The following is a 19657-nucleotide window of genomic DNA, read 5'->3' as shown; positions in this document are numbered from 1 at the left end:
AACCTCTAGCCCAGACCTCCTGAATCCCAAAGTCCCACTGTTCCTGGCTGTGGCACAAGAATGTCTGTTTATAAGGCTCATTTTTTAATATGAGGACCAAAAAAAAGTAAGAGTGAAATAAGAAGACCCCAAAGCAAAATCAGATAGCTCCTTCCTTGGAGAGGTGGAGCGATGACGTCATTGGTCCTCTTCGGAACAACAACAGCGACAAGCAGCAGCTTACTGGCCAAAGTCTGCTCTCACTGGTCTCTTTACTTCTTAGGGCCAAGGAGCTTCCTCACCCCGCACAGCTCTCTGCTCACCAACTGACAGGTTCATTCCCCAAGTCAGTGAGAGCCTTGCTCTAGGCTAACTGAGTAAATGCCAGGATGTCTGAAAAGTCACTGACTACTCTGAGCTTTACGAGAGCAGGATCTACCTGTTTTGGAAACACTGGTAACTAGATTCTGGCTTCTCTAGACTTCCACATACGAAGTCTAGTAATTCAGAACAGAGAATGCACTGCTCTCATGGCAAAAACCAGCACAACTGTCAGGCACAAAGCTCAATTTCTGGCACCTTTCCAACGGGTTGTGATGACTCCAGTTGATGCTTTTTTCTAGCTCTTCAGGAATCAAAAAAAAAAAATCACTAAAACCAGTTTACAAACTACTGTAGGTGGCAATTAACACAACTTTTAAAATTATGTTGCTCGAGAAAATGGGTGGGCAAATTACCAGGTGGTAGAGGAGAACAGAAAAGAAACCATGAGAATACTCACACTCAAATTCATCAGTGACCTTTTCCTCCGGGTGGGCAATTCTCTCCAGGATTCAGATTGCGCCACTCCATGCCTACCCATACTAGTCAACTTTTGCCAGGTCCACCTGAAGTGCTGCAAGACTGGAAGGTCTTCCTCTCTTTCTCAAAAATTTTTTAAATGAATTTATTTTGATTTATCAACAATCACTTCCATAAGATTTTAAGTTTCAAATTTTTTCCCCTCCCTCCTCACCTCCCTTCCCAAGACAGCGCGCAATCTGACATAAGCTATACATATACATTCCTATTAAACATATTTTCACATTAGTGATGTTGTAAGGAAGAATTAGAACCAATAGGAGGAACCACCAGAAAGAGAAAACAAAACACAACAGAAGAAAAAAACAGCAAATAGTACGCTTCGATCTGCATTCAAATTCCATAGTTCTTTCTTTGGATGTGGATAGCATTTTCCATCATGAGGCTTTTGGAGATGTCTTAGATCCTTGTACTGCTGAGTAGGGTGAAGTCTATCTATCAATATTAGTCATCGCACAGCATGGCTGTTACTGCATACGTTCTCCTGGTCCTGCTCACTTCACTCAGCATCAGTCCATACAAGTCTTTCCAGGTTTTTCTGAAGTCTGCCTGTTCATCATTTCTTATAGCACAACAGCATTCCATTACATTCATATATCACAACTTGTTCAGCCATTTCCCAACTGATGGGCATCCTCACAATTTCCAATTCTTTGCCACCACAAAGAGGTGCTATAAACTCTCTTTCTCTTGACATTAGAAGTATAACAGTGGAACATAATGTGCTACCCAGAAGTTACTTCTCATTCTAGTCAAGTGGACAACCCAACTACAATTTTAAAATCTCCAAATGACCAACAAGTCATTCAATAAACAGTGATTAAGATACATAAATTGGGATCTGACACAGCTAGTGCTTTGGGAATATATGAAGGGCTTTCATGTGGAAAAGGAATTAGCCTTATTTCTGTTTGGCCCCAAGAGTAGAACTAGCTAAGAACCACAGGGAGATTTAGGGACAAACGGCCTAACAAATGGTGGTGTCCACAAGCAGAAAGGCCAGTCTTGACAAGCAGTGAGCTCCCTCGTCACTGGAGGTCTTCAGTGAATGAAGAACCACTTGCTAGGGATGTTATAGAGAGGATTCTTATTCAGGTATAGGTAGACTAGGAGATTTCTGATATTCTATTCCATGTGAGCAAGAAACTCAGTGTCTGCTATGACTAAATACCACAAAGGCAAAGATGATAAAGAATTTGGAAAACAGGTCTGTAATTTCCTATGCAAAGTCTAAAGATGAGAAAGTCATTTTTTGATACTCAGTATTAAGGAACAAGGGTCATTTTAATGTCATTGTTGTACATTGAAACATTATCTGTAGGAAGACAGGAGTTGAGGAAAAAGGGACCCAAAGCAGCATCCAGAAGAAAGTAGTAAGGACACAACTTAAAAGACTGACACGTCACAGCAAAAAGAATGATCAGCTCCAGGCCTTTTGCAACCTCTCTCTCTGGAAACAAGCCTAAAGGGACTGGGCGCATTAGTTTAGGAACCACAAGACATGGCCTCTGCTTATCCAGCTCAGAGCAAACCCATTCCAGCGCTCAAGCAGCCTTTCACTGACAGGTCTTATTTGAAAGTGACCTCTCTGTTAATCACTAAAATGAAACCTATTTGGGGTTCTCTTTTTCCTAGGGTTTCCAGGCTATTCAGTGCTCTAGACAAACTCACAATTTGAGGGGTTACATTTTTCATATGAAAGAGGAAAAGGTCTTAGCCATCTGTTCTTCTCAGAGAAATCTCCTCCCCCAAAGCCAAGGAGAGTATCTAAGGAATTTGTCTATATAGTATAACCTCTAAATTGTTTAGACTATTCAAAATAAACATTCCTTCTGGACTAAACCATAGCCATCTATGGAACTCAGTGCACAGGGGAGAAAGAGGAAAAACTGAGCTCCTGGTCCTGAGTCCAAACTCTTAGCTCCTTTTTACGGCTCTAATTAAACTCCTTATCCTTAGTTTAAAGACCAAGAAAACTGAAGAATGAAGACCGGATAGTGAAGGGGAAACAACAAAGAGCTGGAGTAGAGAGGAATTCCTCAGCAAGGATCCCTCCTCTACCACTGCCTCCTGCAATGTCTAATAATAGTAATGATGCTAATGGATCAACACTTTCTATTTTTACAGAACTTTGAAGTCTTAAAAGCCTTTCACATAAATTACCTCATCTGATCCTCATGACAATCTTATGACATAGACTAAGCAGATATTATCATTCCCATTTCACAGATGAGAAAACTAAAGCTCACAGGTATTAACTGCTTTGCCTAAGGCAGGGATTCTTAACTTAGAGGCAGTGAATTTGATTTTTAAAAATATTTTGATGATTGTATTTCAACACAATGAATTTCCTTTGAAATCCTTTGTATTTTACACATTTGACAATTATTCTAATAAGGGGTCCCATAGGCTTCACCAGACTGCTAAAGGGGTCAATGAACACAAGAAAGGATAAGAAACCATGGCCCAAGGTTACAGGATTTTAGATTCAGATAATCTAACCAACCCAATGAGCTAACATTTTCACAACACATAATATCTTGAAATAAAAGAAAATAGAGGAATAAAAAACTAATTAACAATTTTTAAATAATCTTTTACTTAGAAAAGGATTTATGCTGGGCAAATAATAAAAATGAAGATTAGCTTATTTGTCATCTTGGTTGCAAAGTCTGATGACCAAATCTATCATATATACCATCTCCTAATCATCTCTAGATTTTCAAAAGCAATCTATTGACATAACAGTTAAGGTTTCTGCTCATATAATCTCAGAGATCATCAGGTCTTACGTGAACAGGAAATGTCTTCTCTACCACCCCCAACTAGTACTCATTCGCTAGGTCATCAGGTCTTTAGCCCTTTCCACTTTTGGATAGCTCCTTAAACTCAGGTGAAACATGATTCTATAATCTCTGTCCTTTGGAGCCAAGCAGAACAAACCTAATCTCTCTTCCATATGATTGTCCTTCCTATACTTAAAGACAACCACCATCCCTCCTAAATCTTCTCTTCCTGAAGATAAGCATCTACAGTCCCTTTAACTAATAATCACACGCCCTAGTTTTACATCTAACTCGCCGTTTTGATTTCAATACTCTGGACACACTCCAGCTTAATGTCTTTCCTTTATTACCTATATGCTCACAAGGTTGAGGATCAAATTAGATAACACAAGATAATTCTTTTGAAAACTCTGAAGTGCTACACAAATTTATGATTTTTATTAGTTAGAATTAGTGGCATTATTAGGGGATGTTCTCTAACTAGCACAGAATGCTACAGAACTATCACCTTCCTTTTTCTGGGCACTATGATTCTGGCCTGTGATTTCCCACCTCCACACCTTTGCTCACATCCTCCCTTACCATTCCAGCCTTTCAGGCAAGTCACTTAACTCCTCCAAGCCTTAGTTTTCTCATCTGTAAAACTGGGATAATAACAGCACCTACCTCACAGGGTGACTGTGAGAATCAAATGAAAATGTCCTCCCCTATCCCCCTCCTCCAACCTCACTCCACCAAAAAAACTTTTGTAAACCCTGAAATGCTAAACCAACGTCAGCTCTTTGGACACCACTCTTACCCCTGGTTCTGACCTCTCTCCACTATGGGAAGGAGATCAAGTGTTGATTGAATGAAGTAGTTTCTGGGCTATTTTAGTCTCCTGGTTTTGGTAATTTCTTTAAAATAGTTAAGATTCCACAGAGATTTACCTTGGATTGGCACTCCAGACAGACAGCAGGGCCCAGAACGGATTGGGAGGATGAGGAGACAAGCCCGAGACACATGTGAGAAACTGGGTTGTGCTTTCAATGATCCCAAGTGGTTCCCTATTGCAAAACCACATCTTTTGGAGCCCAATTATCTCCCAGTGATGTTCCAGGGCTGAGAATCATAGCACACCCTGATTTCAGAATAACCACCATGACAGGTAATAAAAAAATAAGAAGCAGTGTATTGCCAAGGATGGCTTACACAGGGAAAATATTTCGAAGGACAAGATGTAATGTAGCACAGTGGAAAGAGCTCTGCCTCTGCAGCCAAGGACACAGGCGGTATGTGACCTTTGGCATATCTTTTCATCTCTCTGGGCCGCAGTTTCCTCATCTATAAGATGAGGAATCTTACCAGGAATAAACAAAGTGAAGACCAAGAAACAGTCAAACATAATAGTCAAATGTTCCCTAAACCAACAAAAACCCCACAAAACTATTAGAGCATGATGATCTCTTGAGGGTTAGACCACAACCTCACAGTATTTATGGCAATGAGCTTTGAATGGATGGACAACCTTAACAGAAAAGGTCACATCAATAAAAAATAAAAAAAGGAGAACAGAAAGAGATTCCTTTCAGATCTATAATTTTAAAAGTAAAACTCATAACCAAACAAAAAAATGTTTGGTTGTGATCACAAAAGACAAAACACGCCACTTTGAAATAAAAAGCTTTTGCACAAATAAAACCAATGTAACTAGAATATAAAAAGAAACTCTCAGTTGAAGGGGAAAAAATCTTCACAATATCTAAAAAGTCTGATGGCCCAAGATATATTGTGAACTGACACAAAATAAGAGCAAATAAATAGCTAATAGATAAGTGGTCAAAAGAGAGGAACAAACTTTTTTCAAAAGAAACAAAAACTATCGCTGAGTATATAAAAAACCCCTCCAAATAATAAGAAAAATGCAAATTAAAACTTTGATAACCAACATATTGGCAAAGAGAGAAAGAGTCAATGCTGAAGGGGTGATACTATTAAGTATTTCAACCATTCTGGAAAACAATTTGCAAATGAGATAAAGATCAGTTTGTGCCCTTCAATCCAACAATTTCACTACTATAAAAGCAAGTCTTTGGTAGAAAGGTCCTACACCAAATGCACCTACCTAAAATACCATTTATCACCCTTCTGATGCACATTAAGATTCCATGACTGCCCACAGAATTAAATTCAAACTACTCTGCCTGTTACTGAATGCTCTCCTATCATACTCCACTTTCCTGACTATTCAACATCAAACTTCTGATATACTTAGACCCACATCCTTCATGTCACCAAACATACTCTCCTCATTTGCATTCTTTTTCCATTCCTGGAATACCCCATGCCCCTTCCTATTTACCACCCTTCTAAATCCAGCTCAGCCTCACCTCTTTTAGTGAAGGTTTCCCAGACTCACCCTGGCCCAACAGACTGCAAACTACAACCTGGGGTCCAAATCCAGCCTGCCTGAGAATAAACAGGCAGCAGGCCACAGTTTCCCAACCCCTGCCCCAGCACAGCATTATTCTTACTTTAATTTCTCAAGTGTTTTGAGAGTTATTAACTAGAAGGTAACTTTAACTAGATGGGAAGGAATTCCCATCATCTCATTTTACAAACGAGGAAATTGAGGCCCAGGATGAAAAAAATTCATTTAAACCAACATTCAACAAACGTGCAATGACCTATGGAAGTTACTAGGTGACAAAAATAAAAGTCTCTGTCCTGAAAGTGTTTATAATATAAAAGCTAATAATAATACTAAAATGAGTGATATGGGATTTGCTATGGAAGAGCTCATTCATTGAGGGGGAAAAAAACCAAGGAAGGCTTTATGCCTTTAGCTTTAGCATCTGTGCTGGTCTTCAAAGGAAGAAAAAGACTGTCAGGCAGAGACCACTCTGCACATCGAGAAAGGGCTTGAAGAAAGCACATGAATGCAAAAGGTGGGAACATGAGCTCAAGTTGCCTGAAGAACAGAAGCAGTGAAACTGGTGAGGCCTATCCTAAGGGCAGGCTTGGGGTAGTAGGGCCTGAACAAGGGTAGGGTGGAGACTGCAAGAGGGGAATGCACAAGGAAGATGAAAAGAGGTAGAATCACAGGCCTTGGCAGTGCCAGTGGGAGGTGCAAGGGAAATAACAGTCAAAGGTGATGGCCATCTCCAACCTGGGTAACTAGGAGGAGGGGGGAACCATCAATTGAAACAGGCAGACAGACTGAGGTGAGACAGTTTGGGAGAAGGGAGGAGATGACGCGCTTATGTTTTGGACAGGTTAAATGTGAGAAGCAAGGAAATCAGGGTGAGCTCTTCATAGCATCCATAACTGAAGTTGGCTAAGTGGAGGGAGCAGGGACCTAACTTGGAGAGAGACCCTAGGAGGCAGAAAAGGAACCACAGAAGGAGGAGAATTCGATTCTATCAATATTTATTAAGCACTTACTACAGGCAAGGTAAAGTCAAAAACAAAACAAAAACAAGAAGACAGACTGCCCTTAAGAAGCCTACACAGGCAGATAAATAAGTAAATAAAAGATAATTTGAGGTGGTGAAAAAGCACAAACAAATAGGGGGAATTAGGAACACTGAATCACTCAACGCTCAGTATTTATGAAGCACCTACTGAAGACATACAAAGGCAAGCGGGTAGTGAAACAAGCAGAAGCAACCAGCATATACTCAATTTTCTTATGTGTCTGAGAGGAAAAGGAAAGACATAAGATCGTTTGAGATGACAGCAGGAAAGGGGTATTCTGCTCTTGTTTTTCAAAGACAAGAGAAGAAGTGTGGTAATGGACAAGTGCTAGACACGGCCAATTCTGCCTCAACTATTCACCAGCTATATGACCTCTCATCATTAAGCCTCAGCTGGGGAATGGCACATGCCAGGCAAATCAAACCACCTGACCATCACCTGGATCATCTCCCCTCACACCCAGAGGAGTCTTTGGCAGAATACTGTCCTCCAGACCAATTCTGCTTCCAACTTAGGCCCCACAGCCATCACTATGGGGAGAAATCACTGTGGAAGAGGACCCACCATCCTTGCCACCACCAACCCCAACCTCTGGCCAACTCCCAACAATGGCAGGGAAGCCCAAGAGCCCTGGAAGGGGCAGCATCCCCCAGACTACTATGGTCCTTCCCACAGCTCTCAGAGCTATCACCTTTCAAAACAAGGCCTGTGAAGATACAGCCTGGCAACTTCTTCTATGGGTTCTGAAGCCACAGCTACTGAAGCCCCAGAAAAGGGAGTTCTCATCAAAGTCTCTGGCCTACTGAATGATTCAACACCAGATATGGATGTGATTTTATCAGTGGAAGTGATATTAAATATCACGCATTATCATCTGCTTTGCCAATGCCCCCTAAGGACCATGAGACTTTTCCATCTGACTCCCAGCTAAAACCTTCTATGTGTTGTCTGCCCCTGTTAGAATGTGAGCTTCTTGGGAGCAAGGACTTACTTTTCTATTTATATCCCCAGGGCTTTGCACACAGTAAGCACCTAATAAATGCCTTTTCATTCATTCACTTATTTAACTATAAAATAGAGACAACATGAACTTCACAGGGCTGCTGTCAGAATCAAATGAGAGAATTACACGAAGAGCTTTGCAATCTCAAAGCACTATCTAAATGTGAACTATTATGGTCACCTAAGTATTTAGGCAGAAGGAAAGGAATGCGTAGAGAGGGAAAGACTGAATATGGGACAATTAAAAAAAGGCTGCATAAAGCAGGAATTTGTGTTCCAGTCTCAACTGTGCTACAAATGAGATGTAAATAAAGTTTTTCAAGCCTTAAAGCACCAAATAAATGTCAGGTAGTAGTAGTGGTGGTGGTAGTGGTGGTAGTAGTAGTAGTAAGTGGTAAGTAGTAGCATTGCATGACATTAGTTAAGTCACTTAACCCTACTAGATCTCAATTTCCTCATCTGTAAAATTAAGGTGTTGTCTTAGAAGATTGCTATGATCCTCCTTTCCAGTTCTATTAATCTACAAATCTAAGATAAAAGAGAACGATGGCATGAATTCAAAGAGTATGGCTGAAGAAGGACAGGATGAAATCAAAGGCATGGGTTTAGGGGTTAACTTCGGCAAGGAAGAATACCCATTTCATCATCTGAGATGAAAGGAAAGGAGAAAAAAGCAGTTTGGGGGTCAGAGTCTGATTATTTTGAATTTTTCAGTAAAGTAAGAGGTGAGGTCCTCTTCTAAAAGTTTAGGGGAAGAGGGGCTGAGGAATAGCTGCAGTAGAAGTAGCATCTGGGGAAAGATGAGAATAGTACAAATGTTGAAATGGATCCAGTTGGCAAAGTTTGTGACTGACTGCTGAGCAACTCAGCTACAGAGCCCATAGATGTTAAGAAGCAACCAAGGATTGTTGATTAAGAAGGTAGGACCCTTGCAAGAACAGGGATTCAAGAGCAGAAGAGTGAATTTTTTTTTAACCACAATAAAAATTGGCTGACGACTGGGTCAAGAATGGGTAGAGACAAAAGCAAAGCCAAAGCAGGAGTAATAGGCTGGAGAAAGGGGAAGAGTCAAGAGACAAAAGGTCACAGACACCAAGAGAAGGTGAAGGCAGGAGCCCATAGTCAGGCATCAATTTTTCAGCAGTGGGACACTAAAGAACGATAATGAGTTCCAATGCATGACCATCTTGGGAGGTGAAACAGAGGAGGACAAGTCACAGAAGTTGAAGAAGTCAATGAAATGAGCCAGAAGCATGATCCAAATGGACCCATAACTCCTGAAAGTCTTCCTATTCCAATCTCATATCTTCATTAAGAATAGCTTCCATGCCTGAGTATGGATAAAGACCTTTTTTTTAAAATAATAAGAAATCTATGATATCTTACAAGGGATCCTCCCTCTCTCCCACCCCTCAACGCTCTCAAAACTGTCTCCTCTGGCACAGAATTCCCCATTACATAGTCAGTGTAATCCCCCTGGTCTTTCCATCTTTGTTTTCCTTGGTGCATTTCTGCTTCCTCATCCAGCACAGTCATTATGACGTTAGAACCCAAATGCTATTGCTCTACTCTCACTGAGAGGGAAAAAAGCGCCTTAAAGATATCTAGCAAAGCCTTTTTCAGGTTTGTTTTTTTTCTGGTCACTGTCCTTTCATTTTCATTTTTAAACTCTCACATGACCATGAGTGGGCTCCCTTGGGTCTCTCACCATCCATTATCAAAGCTTCTATCTGCCTCCACCTTTAGTTACTTTCTGTGCTAATACATCATCATCTTCTCCAATCCTCTTGTAAGCTTTCCAAGGGAGTTTAGATTCTAAAGCATCATTGCCCTTGGGTGCCACGTTTCTCTGTTTGGAAAAGATCAAATGTTTGCTAGCTGAGGTGGTTTCAACGATTATTTTGTCTCCTCATTGTGACAACTGATTTACACTGGCTAAACTTCCTGAGGAAATGGTGGTAATCTATGCCAATGTCTATTTTTTAAAATCCATTTCCCAGCTTTAAGAGCTTGTTAAAATAGGTCAGGTCACTTAGAGTTGCCTCAATTACATTCTGTGTCGTCTCACTGTTATTCTTCTTTTTCCCCATGTCTGGAATTGATACTAATATTTTCTCTAACAAGCTGATAAACTGACCACAGACAACTGTTTCAAAATGATTCTCTCACACTGATGTAACCAGTCCTTTCCTGACTCTTAAGAATATAATTTTTTGTCAATACAATGTTTGTTGCCTCTCAACCCTCTTCTTAAAGTACTCATGAGGTATATATGCTAATGTTTGCGTATGTCATGGGAGACACGTATGTCTGAGTCTTCTACATAGTCTCTCAGTCTTTGACCCCTATTGTTTCTTACTCCAGCACAAGACTCTCCAAATCTCTTGACCTGGAAGCCTGCTCCCTTTGTGGCCTTGGCTCCAGGGTCCTCGTATGTAAAATGAGAATTGGATCAGATGGCCCCAGCTCTCTGCCTCTGACCCTATGAGGATGATGACCGGGTGGAGTGGAATGTTGGCAGAGTGGTAAAGTCACTGAGGGAATCAGAAATATCCAGGAGGGCATTTATTATAGGATGGCGATGACAGTAACTACTAAGTTTGTTAAGCTCAAATCTGAAACTAGTAACCCAGATCTCTCACCTTCTAGTATAGTGACTAAAGAACTGCATTTAGGAGTCAGGAAGACTGGAGCTCACATTCTGCTTCAGGCAATTACTAGCTGAGTAGCCCTGGGCAAGTCACAACCTCTCTCAGCCTGTTTCTTCATTTGTAAAATGGGGATAATCACTGCACCCATCTCACAGGGTTGCAGAGAATGAATTAATAATATATGTCAAGTATTTTTACAAATCTTAATTATTACAGTGCAACACAACACTTACAACCTATCTCACAGTATCGTGAAATGTAGGTATATGTGTATGTGTGTATATATACATACACATACACACATGTGTATACACCTACTTACACAGAGACCCAATGCAACTACAAAACAGGTTTCTCCCAACTAGCCTGTAAGGTCACCTCCTCTGAAGGGGATGAAAAGACCTCTTAGCTGAAAGACCTAGAGGAGTCTGGTCAGGATTATCAAATGAAAGTTTGGTGCTGAGAAAATGCATCACTATCAAATCACAAACTGAAAGGATTTTTAAAAAGAATGGGAAGAATCTCTGCAAAATAGTGAAGCCGGCCCACAAGTTTCTGTCTCATTCCAAGTCCAGTCCTACGGCGATTTCCCAGCGACGACCCCTGGCGAGGGGGCTGGGGACCTCGCCCACCCGGACCCTCGCCCAGGCCCCGCCCCGTGGAACGCTGACCCAGGGGCGCCCCCTTCCCTTTGAAGGGCTAAATAAGGAGCCCGTGGCCGTCGCTCGGCGACTCCCTCTCTCCCTGCCCACCGAGGAGTCGGAAGGGTCGCCACCCTTCCCGAGAAGCCCGAGGGCTCCGCTCCCGGGGGCGGGCGGGTCGGCTGGGGTCAGCCCGCGGCCACAGCCACTGCCACGACTGGGGGGCCCGCTCCCCCCCCCGCGGGAGCCCCAGCCCTGGACGACGCGGGGCGGGGCGGCCGTTGGGGGCCCGCGCGGCCCCGGCCCCGCCCCCCGCGGCGAGGGTCTAGGGTCTCGGCCCCCGGCCCGGCTCACCGTGATATTGCAGTGGATGGTGAGCGGCGGCGGGTGCGGGCTGCCCGGCGGCAGCAGCAGGAACTGGCAGTGCAGCTCGTCCAGCTTCCAGCTGACGATCCGGAACCGCTCGTGGTTCTTGTCGAAGATGGACTCCAGGAACTTCAGCTCGGCCTTGAGCCCTGACACCGACATCTTCGCCTCATCTCCGGGGCGCGGGCAGGGGGAGCCCCGCCGTCGCGGCCGGCCGCCTCGAAGATGGCGGGGGCGCCCGAGCCTCGGCCCGCGGCGGCCGCTCAGGTGGCGAGGCCGGCCGGCCTTGCTAACAGACCCCGCGGAGCGCACCCCTGCTAGCGCCCGCAGCCCGCCGCCGGGAGAGCAACGGAGTGCGACCGACCAGCTCGACGACCTGCCCGGCTCTGCCCTCCTCAGCCCGCCCCGCCCCCTCCGCTCCTCGCGCACCCGGCGCGGGCGACACGCACGGACACCTCGCCGAGCCCCGCCTCCTCTCTGTCTCGCCCTATCTCCCTGCCCCGTTCCGTGCAAGCCCCGCCTCCTCTCGGCTCATCCTATCTCTCCCCGCCCCCACCTTCCGAGTGCGTCTCGCCCTACCTCCCAGCCCCCCACCTTCCAAGCCGCACCTCCTTTCACCGTCTCGCCCTATCTCGGCCCTTCTGGTCCCGCCCCCTCTCCGGCTCACCCTATCTCCTTGTCCCTCTCCATCCAAGCTCCGCCTCCGGCCGGCCCCATCTCCCCCAGCGCCTCGCCCCAGTCTCCCGAGCCCCGCCTCCTTCGCCCCGCACCTACCTCCCCGCCTCATTCCATCTCTCCCCGCCCCCACTCTTAAAGCCCCGCCCCTTTTCTCCCCTACGCCTTTGCCCCTCCCACCTCCTCCGCTTCCCTCGCCCCCGCCTTCCAACCTTCCCACCCTTCCAGCCCACTTTCGCATCTAAGACGGTGCACTATTTAGGACCTTCCTGTTTTCCCTCTCCAGACCCCACCTTCCTGTAGGCCCCTTGCCCCCCACTAAGACCAGACCTTTCCTCACGAGTCGCCCCCTCCCGCTTTCCCCTTGTTCTACATTTTGGGGTCTGCGACCCAACCTCTCCACTTCCAGAACTTGCTCCCCAATCTTCCCCCCGCTTTTGAAAACCAAACCCCCCTTTCCTCCATAACTTGCCTTAAATGAACCTTCTCCTTCTCCCCTTTGCAGAGCTCTCCCCTTCCCACTGCGCAGGGGACCCACCTCGGCCCCCCACCTTTCAGAAGCAGACCCTTCTTTCCGGGACCCAGCCACCCACCCTCCCAATGCACCCACCTTTTCTAAAACCTTTAGGATGGGAGCTGTTTGAAGGCAGGGACCGACTCTTTTGCCTTTCACCGTCTCCTCCGCTTAGCGAAGTGTTGAAAAGCGCTTAGTAAGTGCTTAATAAATGCTTATCCACTGACTTAGATCCCCTTCTTCCGGCTCCTCTCCCCCCTTCGAAGGAGCCCACACATACTTCCATGACTGCTCCCCCCCCACCCCGTCTCCCTTTCTTTCATCATCCACCACCTTCCTCCTGTCTCTCACTTTGTGAGTCCTCTTTGACTCCCACTCGTGCATTCAACCTCTCTTTTCCATCAACAACAAGCATGTATTGAGCACTTACTGTGTACCAGGTACTACCCTAAACGCTGCTAATTACAAAGAAAGACAAAAACAATCCCTAGCCTCAAGGGTTCGCGTTCTAAGGAGACAAGACCTAGAGAGTAAGTGAAAGGTGATCTCGAAGGGAACGTTTCTAATCACCTCCCAGGTGGCAAGGTAGATGTGCAGCTTTGTGGACTCTGATCTGACACTTTGCTGCCCGTGTGACCTCGGGTAGGTACCTTGTCTTTGTGCATCAGCTTCCCCATCAGTGGGACGAGAGGATTGGTCTAAAGAGCACCTCCAAATCCAACTCCGTAGTTTATTTCTGATCTCCACGAGGGGCAGGTGTGCAAGATGTCACTAACTAGCTGTCCCTTCACTTCTCTGGGGTTCATTCTGCTCCTCCCTAAAATGAGCAAGTTAATAACAAAAGCTGGGAGCACATTACATATATCATCTCATCTGAGCCTCACAACTCTGCGAGGTAGGGGCTACAGATATTATTATCATCTCCATTTTGCAAATGAGGAAAGTGAAGATTAGATAGATGATACTGCTTGCCTGGGGTCACACAGCTAATAAATAGGAGATGTAAAAGTGTATGTGTGTCCCCTCTATTAGAATGGAAGCTACTGCTGCAGGTGGCAAGGTGGACGGAGCACCGGCCCTGGAGTCAGGAGGACCTGAGTTCAAATTCAGCTTCAGACACTTATTGTGTGACCCTGGACAAGTCACTTAACCCCCGATTGCCTCGACAAAAAAAAAAAAAATGCATTGCCAGAGTCAGGAGATGGAGAGCCTTGCAAGTGGAGGGGGTGGCTTAGTGGTCATTCGTTTCAACCCAAGAATCCTACAAGAGTGCTTACAAATAATAAGTGAGCTCTATAATATATAAAAAGCTCTAGTGAGTATATAACATTTTATTGTATATTATATAATAGTTCTAGTATAAAATAATAAGCTCTAGTGAGCAGGAGCCTGCCCCAAGTTGCTCATTCTCCTTGGGGTAGCTCTAATTGTGAGGAAGTTTTTCTTTATATTAAGCTTCGACTTGCACTTTGCAATTTCCAAAGCCAACAGCCCTACTTCAGCCTTGTAGAACTAAACAGGATGAGTGGAATCTAATCCAATTCGCCAAGCATTACTACCTGACTAGTAGTGCCAGAAGCAATGTGGATACATAGACAAAAAACGAAAACAATGCCTGCTTTCAGTGAGCTTACATTTCCCAGAACATCCTCTAAAGGACATCTTCCAGTGCTTTCAGATCTCCTGGGATTTCTTTCATCTATGTCTTCAGAATAAAGTACCCCCAGAAACACCATTCGATGCTGTCTTGCTCTCTCCCTAGATTATCTGTGATTCTGTGGTTCAGCTTCTCTGGGATTCCCATCAGTCCAACTCATAGAATCATGGGTTAAAACTAGGTGGGACCTCAGAGGCATCTGGTCCAACCCCTTCATTTTATCTATGCATCCCATCACATTCTCCCAAAACCTGAAAGGCCCTTATGTGGTAGAGAGTGAGATGAATGAAAAGCCTGAGAGACCTTTTCTGGGTAACTAATAATCAATTTATTAGTTAGGTTAGTTGATAATAAATTGATGGTCTGTGGTTTCTCTCGGTAACCATGGAAACCCCTGAATGCTTAAATACCTTTGGAAAAGGAGATGCCCCTGACAGGTGAAAATCAACCCTGTCTGGTAAACAATGAATGAGGGGTTGGACATATTAATGAAGAGGTGGGCTTAAAGTTTTCAGTTCCTCCTGCTGAGAAAGTGACTAGATTAATGAGATTCAACCACCTCCAGCACTCTGGACAAAGGAATCCATCTCTGCCCATACTACTCTGGTTGGTTTTCTCCTTCACAAGTTGGGTTCCCCACCGCTGCCCTAGACTCTAATGGAGAGGTACAGGATATGAGCTTATTTCCTAAGGGCAAGAATTTACCTAAATTAGATTCTGTTTGTAAGGTCTTCTAGTTGGGTGGGGTCCCATCCAAAATAGAAGAGCATATACCTGGAGGGTTTGGACAATCTCATCTATCAGCAATGTCCTTCAGAAACTGATTGGCCTGCAGGGTCCCTCACTGAATGAGGAAATAGAAAGGAAAAACCTCAATCCTAATTTAATAATTGATTATTAATATAATAGAAAACAATCACTTCTCTCAAGAGCTTATACTTGCTTTGCTTGGCCCCATAGGACAGAACCAGAAGCGGTGGATGGAAATTGCAGAAAGGTAAATTTGGGTTCGATGTAAGGGAGGGGTTTCTCGCAATTGATGCTGCCCCAAAGTGAAATGGACTGCCTCAGCATCTCCCACCTGGACTTGGGGGGAGGGGAGGTCTCCCTGCCTCCTCCACTCACCTGTCAAATTGATCTTTATAAAGCACAGGTCTGACCTTGTCACCCCTCTGTTCAATGAACTCCCGAGGCTTCCTATTACCTCCAAGATCCAATATAAAATTCTGTGGCTTTTAAAGCTCATCATCACCCTTCCTACCTTTCCATTCTTCTTATACTGCATTCCCCTCCATGTTCTCTGTTCTCCAGTGATACTGGTCTCCTGGATGTTTTTTAACACAAGACACTCTGACAGTGCATTTTCACTGGTTGGCCCTCATACCTGAAACTCTCTCTGTCTCCTGGCTTCCTTAACTTCCTTCAAGGCTTAGCTAAAGTCTTACCTTCTACAAAAAGCTATTCCTGATCCTCCTTAAGGCTATTGCCTTCCCTCTAAAATCATCTCCAATGATTCTCTCTCTCTCTCTTCTCCCTCTCCTCTCCTTCTTTCTCTCTCTTCCTCTCTTCTTCCCTCTTTCTCTCTCCTCTTCTCCCTCCTTTTGTCTTTCTTTCTCTCTCCCTCCCTCCTCTCATTCTTCCCCTCTCCCTTCCTTCTCTCTCTCCTCTTCCTCCCTCCTTCCCTCTCCCTCCCTCCTTCCCTCTCTCTCCTTTCTTCTTTGTCTCCTCTTCCCTCCCTCTCTTTCCTTCCTTCCCTCTTCTTCCTCTTCTTCTTCTTCTTCTTTTCTCTCTCTCTCTCTCTCTCTCTCTCTCTCTCTCTCTCTCTCCACCCCCATATATATCTTTGTTTGTATATAGCCACTTACATGGTTTACATGTTGTCTTCCCCATTGGTCTGCTTTTTCCCTTTCCTTGTATCCTCAGGGCTTAGTGTAGTGCCTGGCACACTTTGTGGGCACATAATAAATGCTCATTGACTTGCCTTGAGAAGCCATAGGTGTCTCCCTCACTAAAGCAAATCTTCAAGCAAAGTCTGGATACTCACTTGTTGAGTATGTTGTAGAGGAAATCCCTATTGAGGTCTGGGTTGGACAAGAGATAGTCTCTGAGGGTCCTTCCAGCTCTAAGATCGGTGGGATAAAACCCTACAGTCCTCTTAGCTAGAAAAAATCCTAGATTGAACAAAAACTCTGGTTGTATCTGGATCTCAATGGAAGGAGTAGATGAAAAAAACAAACAAACAAAAATAGTGCTCTTTCTAAGTGTTAATAATATGAAAATAGGTAAATATTTATAACCTATTTATAGTTGCCTATCTCAAGTACATATATGACAATCTGGGGTTACATACATCCAGACCGTCATCAGTTGAGCTGTAACTAGAGCAGGGTGATTGGGATTTTGTCCTAGAATGCTGCCATTTAAAAGTACTAAAAACACTTGGAGTCTGGCAGGATAGAAACAACTGAGTTTGCCACCCAATACTTCAAGATAATTCATTAGAATAGGCAGGCTTGCTCCAGCTGTGGACCTCCTTTCCTACCTCCCCCACCCTTCTCCCCAGCATCTCATGCTGCTCATACTGGCTGCAGAAATGGCTGGTTTCAGCTCTGACTCTAAATATTCAAAACATAGAAAATGGAAAGTATTCCTGTCTCTGTGAAGGAGTGGCTCACTCAGACAGCTGGACAAAACTTCAGCCACAACCTTTAATCTCAGCTAAACTTTTTCACCAAGTTAAACTCAGGTTTTATGGTGAAGCCTCTGGCCTTAGGAATTTGGCTAAATGAGTAGACTTAAGAGCCTGTCACTTTCCTCTCTACTGACAAATCTGTAAAGCCATCCAATGCTAGAAATAATTACCTATTTTTGTGTTACTAACACTTAGAAAGGCTCCATTTTTTGTTTTGATTTTTCAGTCTATTCACTTGCTTTCTAGAGCTCAAAATTTTCCTAATGAGTCAAACTAGCTCAGAGGATATAGAGTGGGAAAAACATTGGATTGAAAGGCAAGAAAACTGGATTCTACCCCTAATCCTGCCATACATCTGTTGTTTAACATTGGACAAATCGCTTCACTTTTCTGTCCCTCAGTTTCCTCATCTATAAAATGAGAAAGGCAGTGACATGTAGTGGAAAGAACATTTGGAATTTGAGGACCTGGGTCCTTACTGCCTTTGGGCAAATTGCTCAATCTCTATGTGCCTCAGTTACCTCATCTATAAAATGCTTGGATTAGACCAGAAAGCCCGTGAGGTCCTATTCAGCTCTAAATCTATGTTTATATGAAAGAATTATATTAATAAATATTAATGGGTACTTTTATTTTATTACACAATATTATGTCTATGATTATTTTATATTTATATAATTTGTACCATATATAATTCATATTTATATATTTCTGTTATGCTTATATTAATAAATATTAATATGCACAATTAATAGGCAGTACTAAATAACAGCAGGTGTTATTTAAATGATATTTATATTTGCTATATCATTGCTAATATTCAAATATTATTATTTGTTGTTGTTCTGTCATTTCAGTCATGTCTGACTCTTCCTGACCCCATTTGGGGTTTTCTTGGCAAAGATATTGAAGCAGTTTGCCATTTCCTTCTCCAGCTCATTTTACAGATGGGGAAACTGAGGCAAACAGGGTTAAGTGACTTGCCCAGGGTCACACAGCTAGTAAGTGTCTGAGGCCAGATTTGAACTCAGGAAGGTGAGTCTTCCTGACTCCCAGACTGGCCTGTTTACTAACTATGAAATAATAATCTCCTTCTCCCAAGGTGCTTAGAGTCAGCTCTTTTGTAAACCTGGGCAAATCTCAGTTTCCTCATCTATAAAATGAGAGGATTGGACAAATGACCTCCAAAGTCCCTGACAACTGTACATCTATGAAAAATCAGAGAAAGAAGGCAAAGAGACGGAATCGGGAAATGTACACCTGACAAAATCACTGATTGGAGTCACTTTTCACTAGCCAGGTTCTTAATCACTAACGTTGCCGGCTCTCGAAGAAGGACCATCCATCCTACTGAACAAGGAATGAGCCCAGTGGGAAGGATGCCAGCTGTGCAGCAGGGAGCAAGCTGCATTTGGAGTCAGGGGCCCTGGGTTCCAATTCCACATATGCCATTCACCACCTGTGGGACACAGGGGAATCACTAGCTGTCACTTAGCAGTAGTTCCTTCATCCATAAAATGAGGCAGTATGCTGGAGTGGATAAGGCACCAAGACCTGAAGTCCGAAAGACCTAGGTTTGAATCCTGCCTCAGAAACTCATGAGCTGTGTGACCCTAGGTAGCCTGTCAGCTTCTCTGGGCTTCCTCTTGTTGATCTGTAAAATAAAAGACCTGGATTTGAAGACCTCTAAGGTCCCTCCCAGCTCTAAATCTTACCATCCCTTATAAATGCCAATCTGATCAAAGGAAGGACACTCTAGGAACCTGCAGAATAAGCTGGGATGTGCTGGAAAATTTAACAGCTTATTGTTTTCAAAGGAGGAGAATATGTGTGTGTGTGTGTGTGTGTGTGTGTGTGTGTGTGTAGGTGTGTATATGTATATACAATGTATAATACAAAGGGAACTTAAAAATGTTATAGATAATATATAATTATAAATGTATTATATATGAATTACATGTATAATTATATAATTATAATAAAATATATAATGATGTGTTATAGAATTATAATAGATGATAATATATTATGTAGTACATATAACACTTTTAAGTTCCATTTACATTATACATTTTCTTTATCACTTTCTTAAGTCTAGAAAATCAACAAGAAAATAAATCAAGTCCTGATTTGTAGAGTTGGCCTATTTCTGTAGAAAATCAACAAGAAAATAAATCAAGTCCTGATTTGTAGAGTTGGCCTATTTCTGAGGTGTAAATGCTGCTCACACTGAAGATGGACCAGTTAGCTCTCTGGAGCCCTTCCAGTTGGCTCCAGCATATCCCCAGGCCTATAGTAAGCATCTCTACCTGGAACAGCATCCTTTTGAGGAGCCATCCAGAAACAATCCCTCTTCCCGCAGGGGAGTGAATAAACT

The 19657-nt window shown here is 43.6% G+C and overlaps 1 protein-coding gene across 2 annotated transcripts in view; it reads right to left on the bottom strand.

The window, feature by feature from the left end:
* The window catches only part of UBE2Q2 (ubiquitin conjugating enzyme E2 Q2), a 68119-nt gene extending 56177 nt beyond the window's left edge, over positions 1-11942 (bottom strand). For both annotated transcript variants that reach the window (XM_027840722.1, XM_027840723.1), the window contains exon 1: positions 11731-11942. In XM_027840722.1, the coding sequence (XP_027696523.1) occupies positions 11731-11904 (174 nt within the window). In that variant the 5' untranslated portion in view covers positions 11905-11942. The remainder of the gene's footprint in view (positions 1-11730) is intronic.
* Between the last annotated feature and the right edge of the window lie 7715 nt (positions 11943-19657).

Source organism: Vombatus ursinus, unplaced genomic scaffold (genome assembly GCF_900497805.2).
Source record: "Vombatus ursinus unplaced genomic scaffold, bare-nosed wombat genome assembly UNPS02014847.1, whole genome shotgun sequence".
In the NCBI taxonomy this organism is placed as follows: domain Eukaryota; kingdom Metazoa; phylum Chordata; class Mammalia; order Diprotodontia; family Vombatidae; genus Vombatus; species Vombatus ursinus.
Note: the sequence above shows the minus strand (reverse complement) of the source record. Positions and strands in the feature narration are given on the sequence as shown.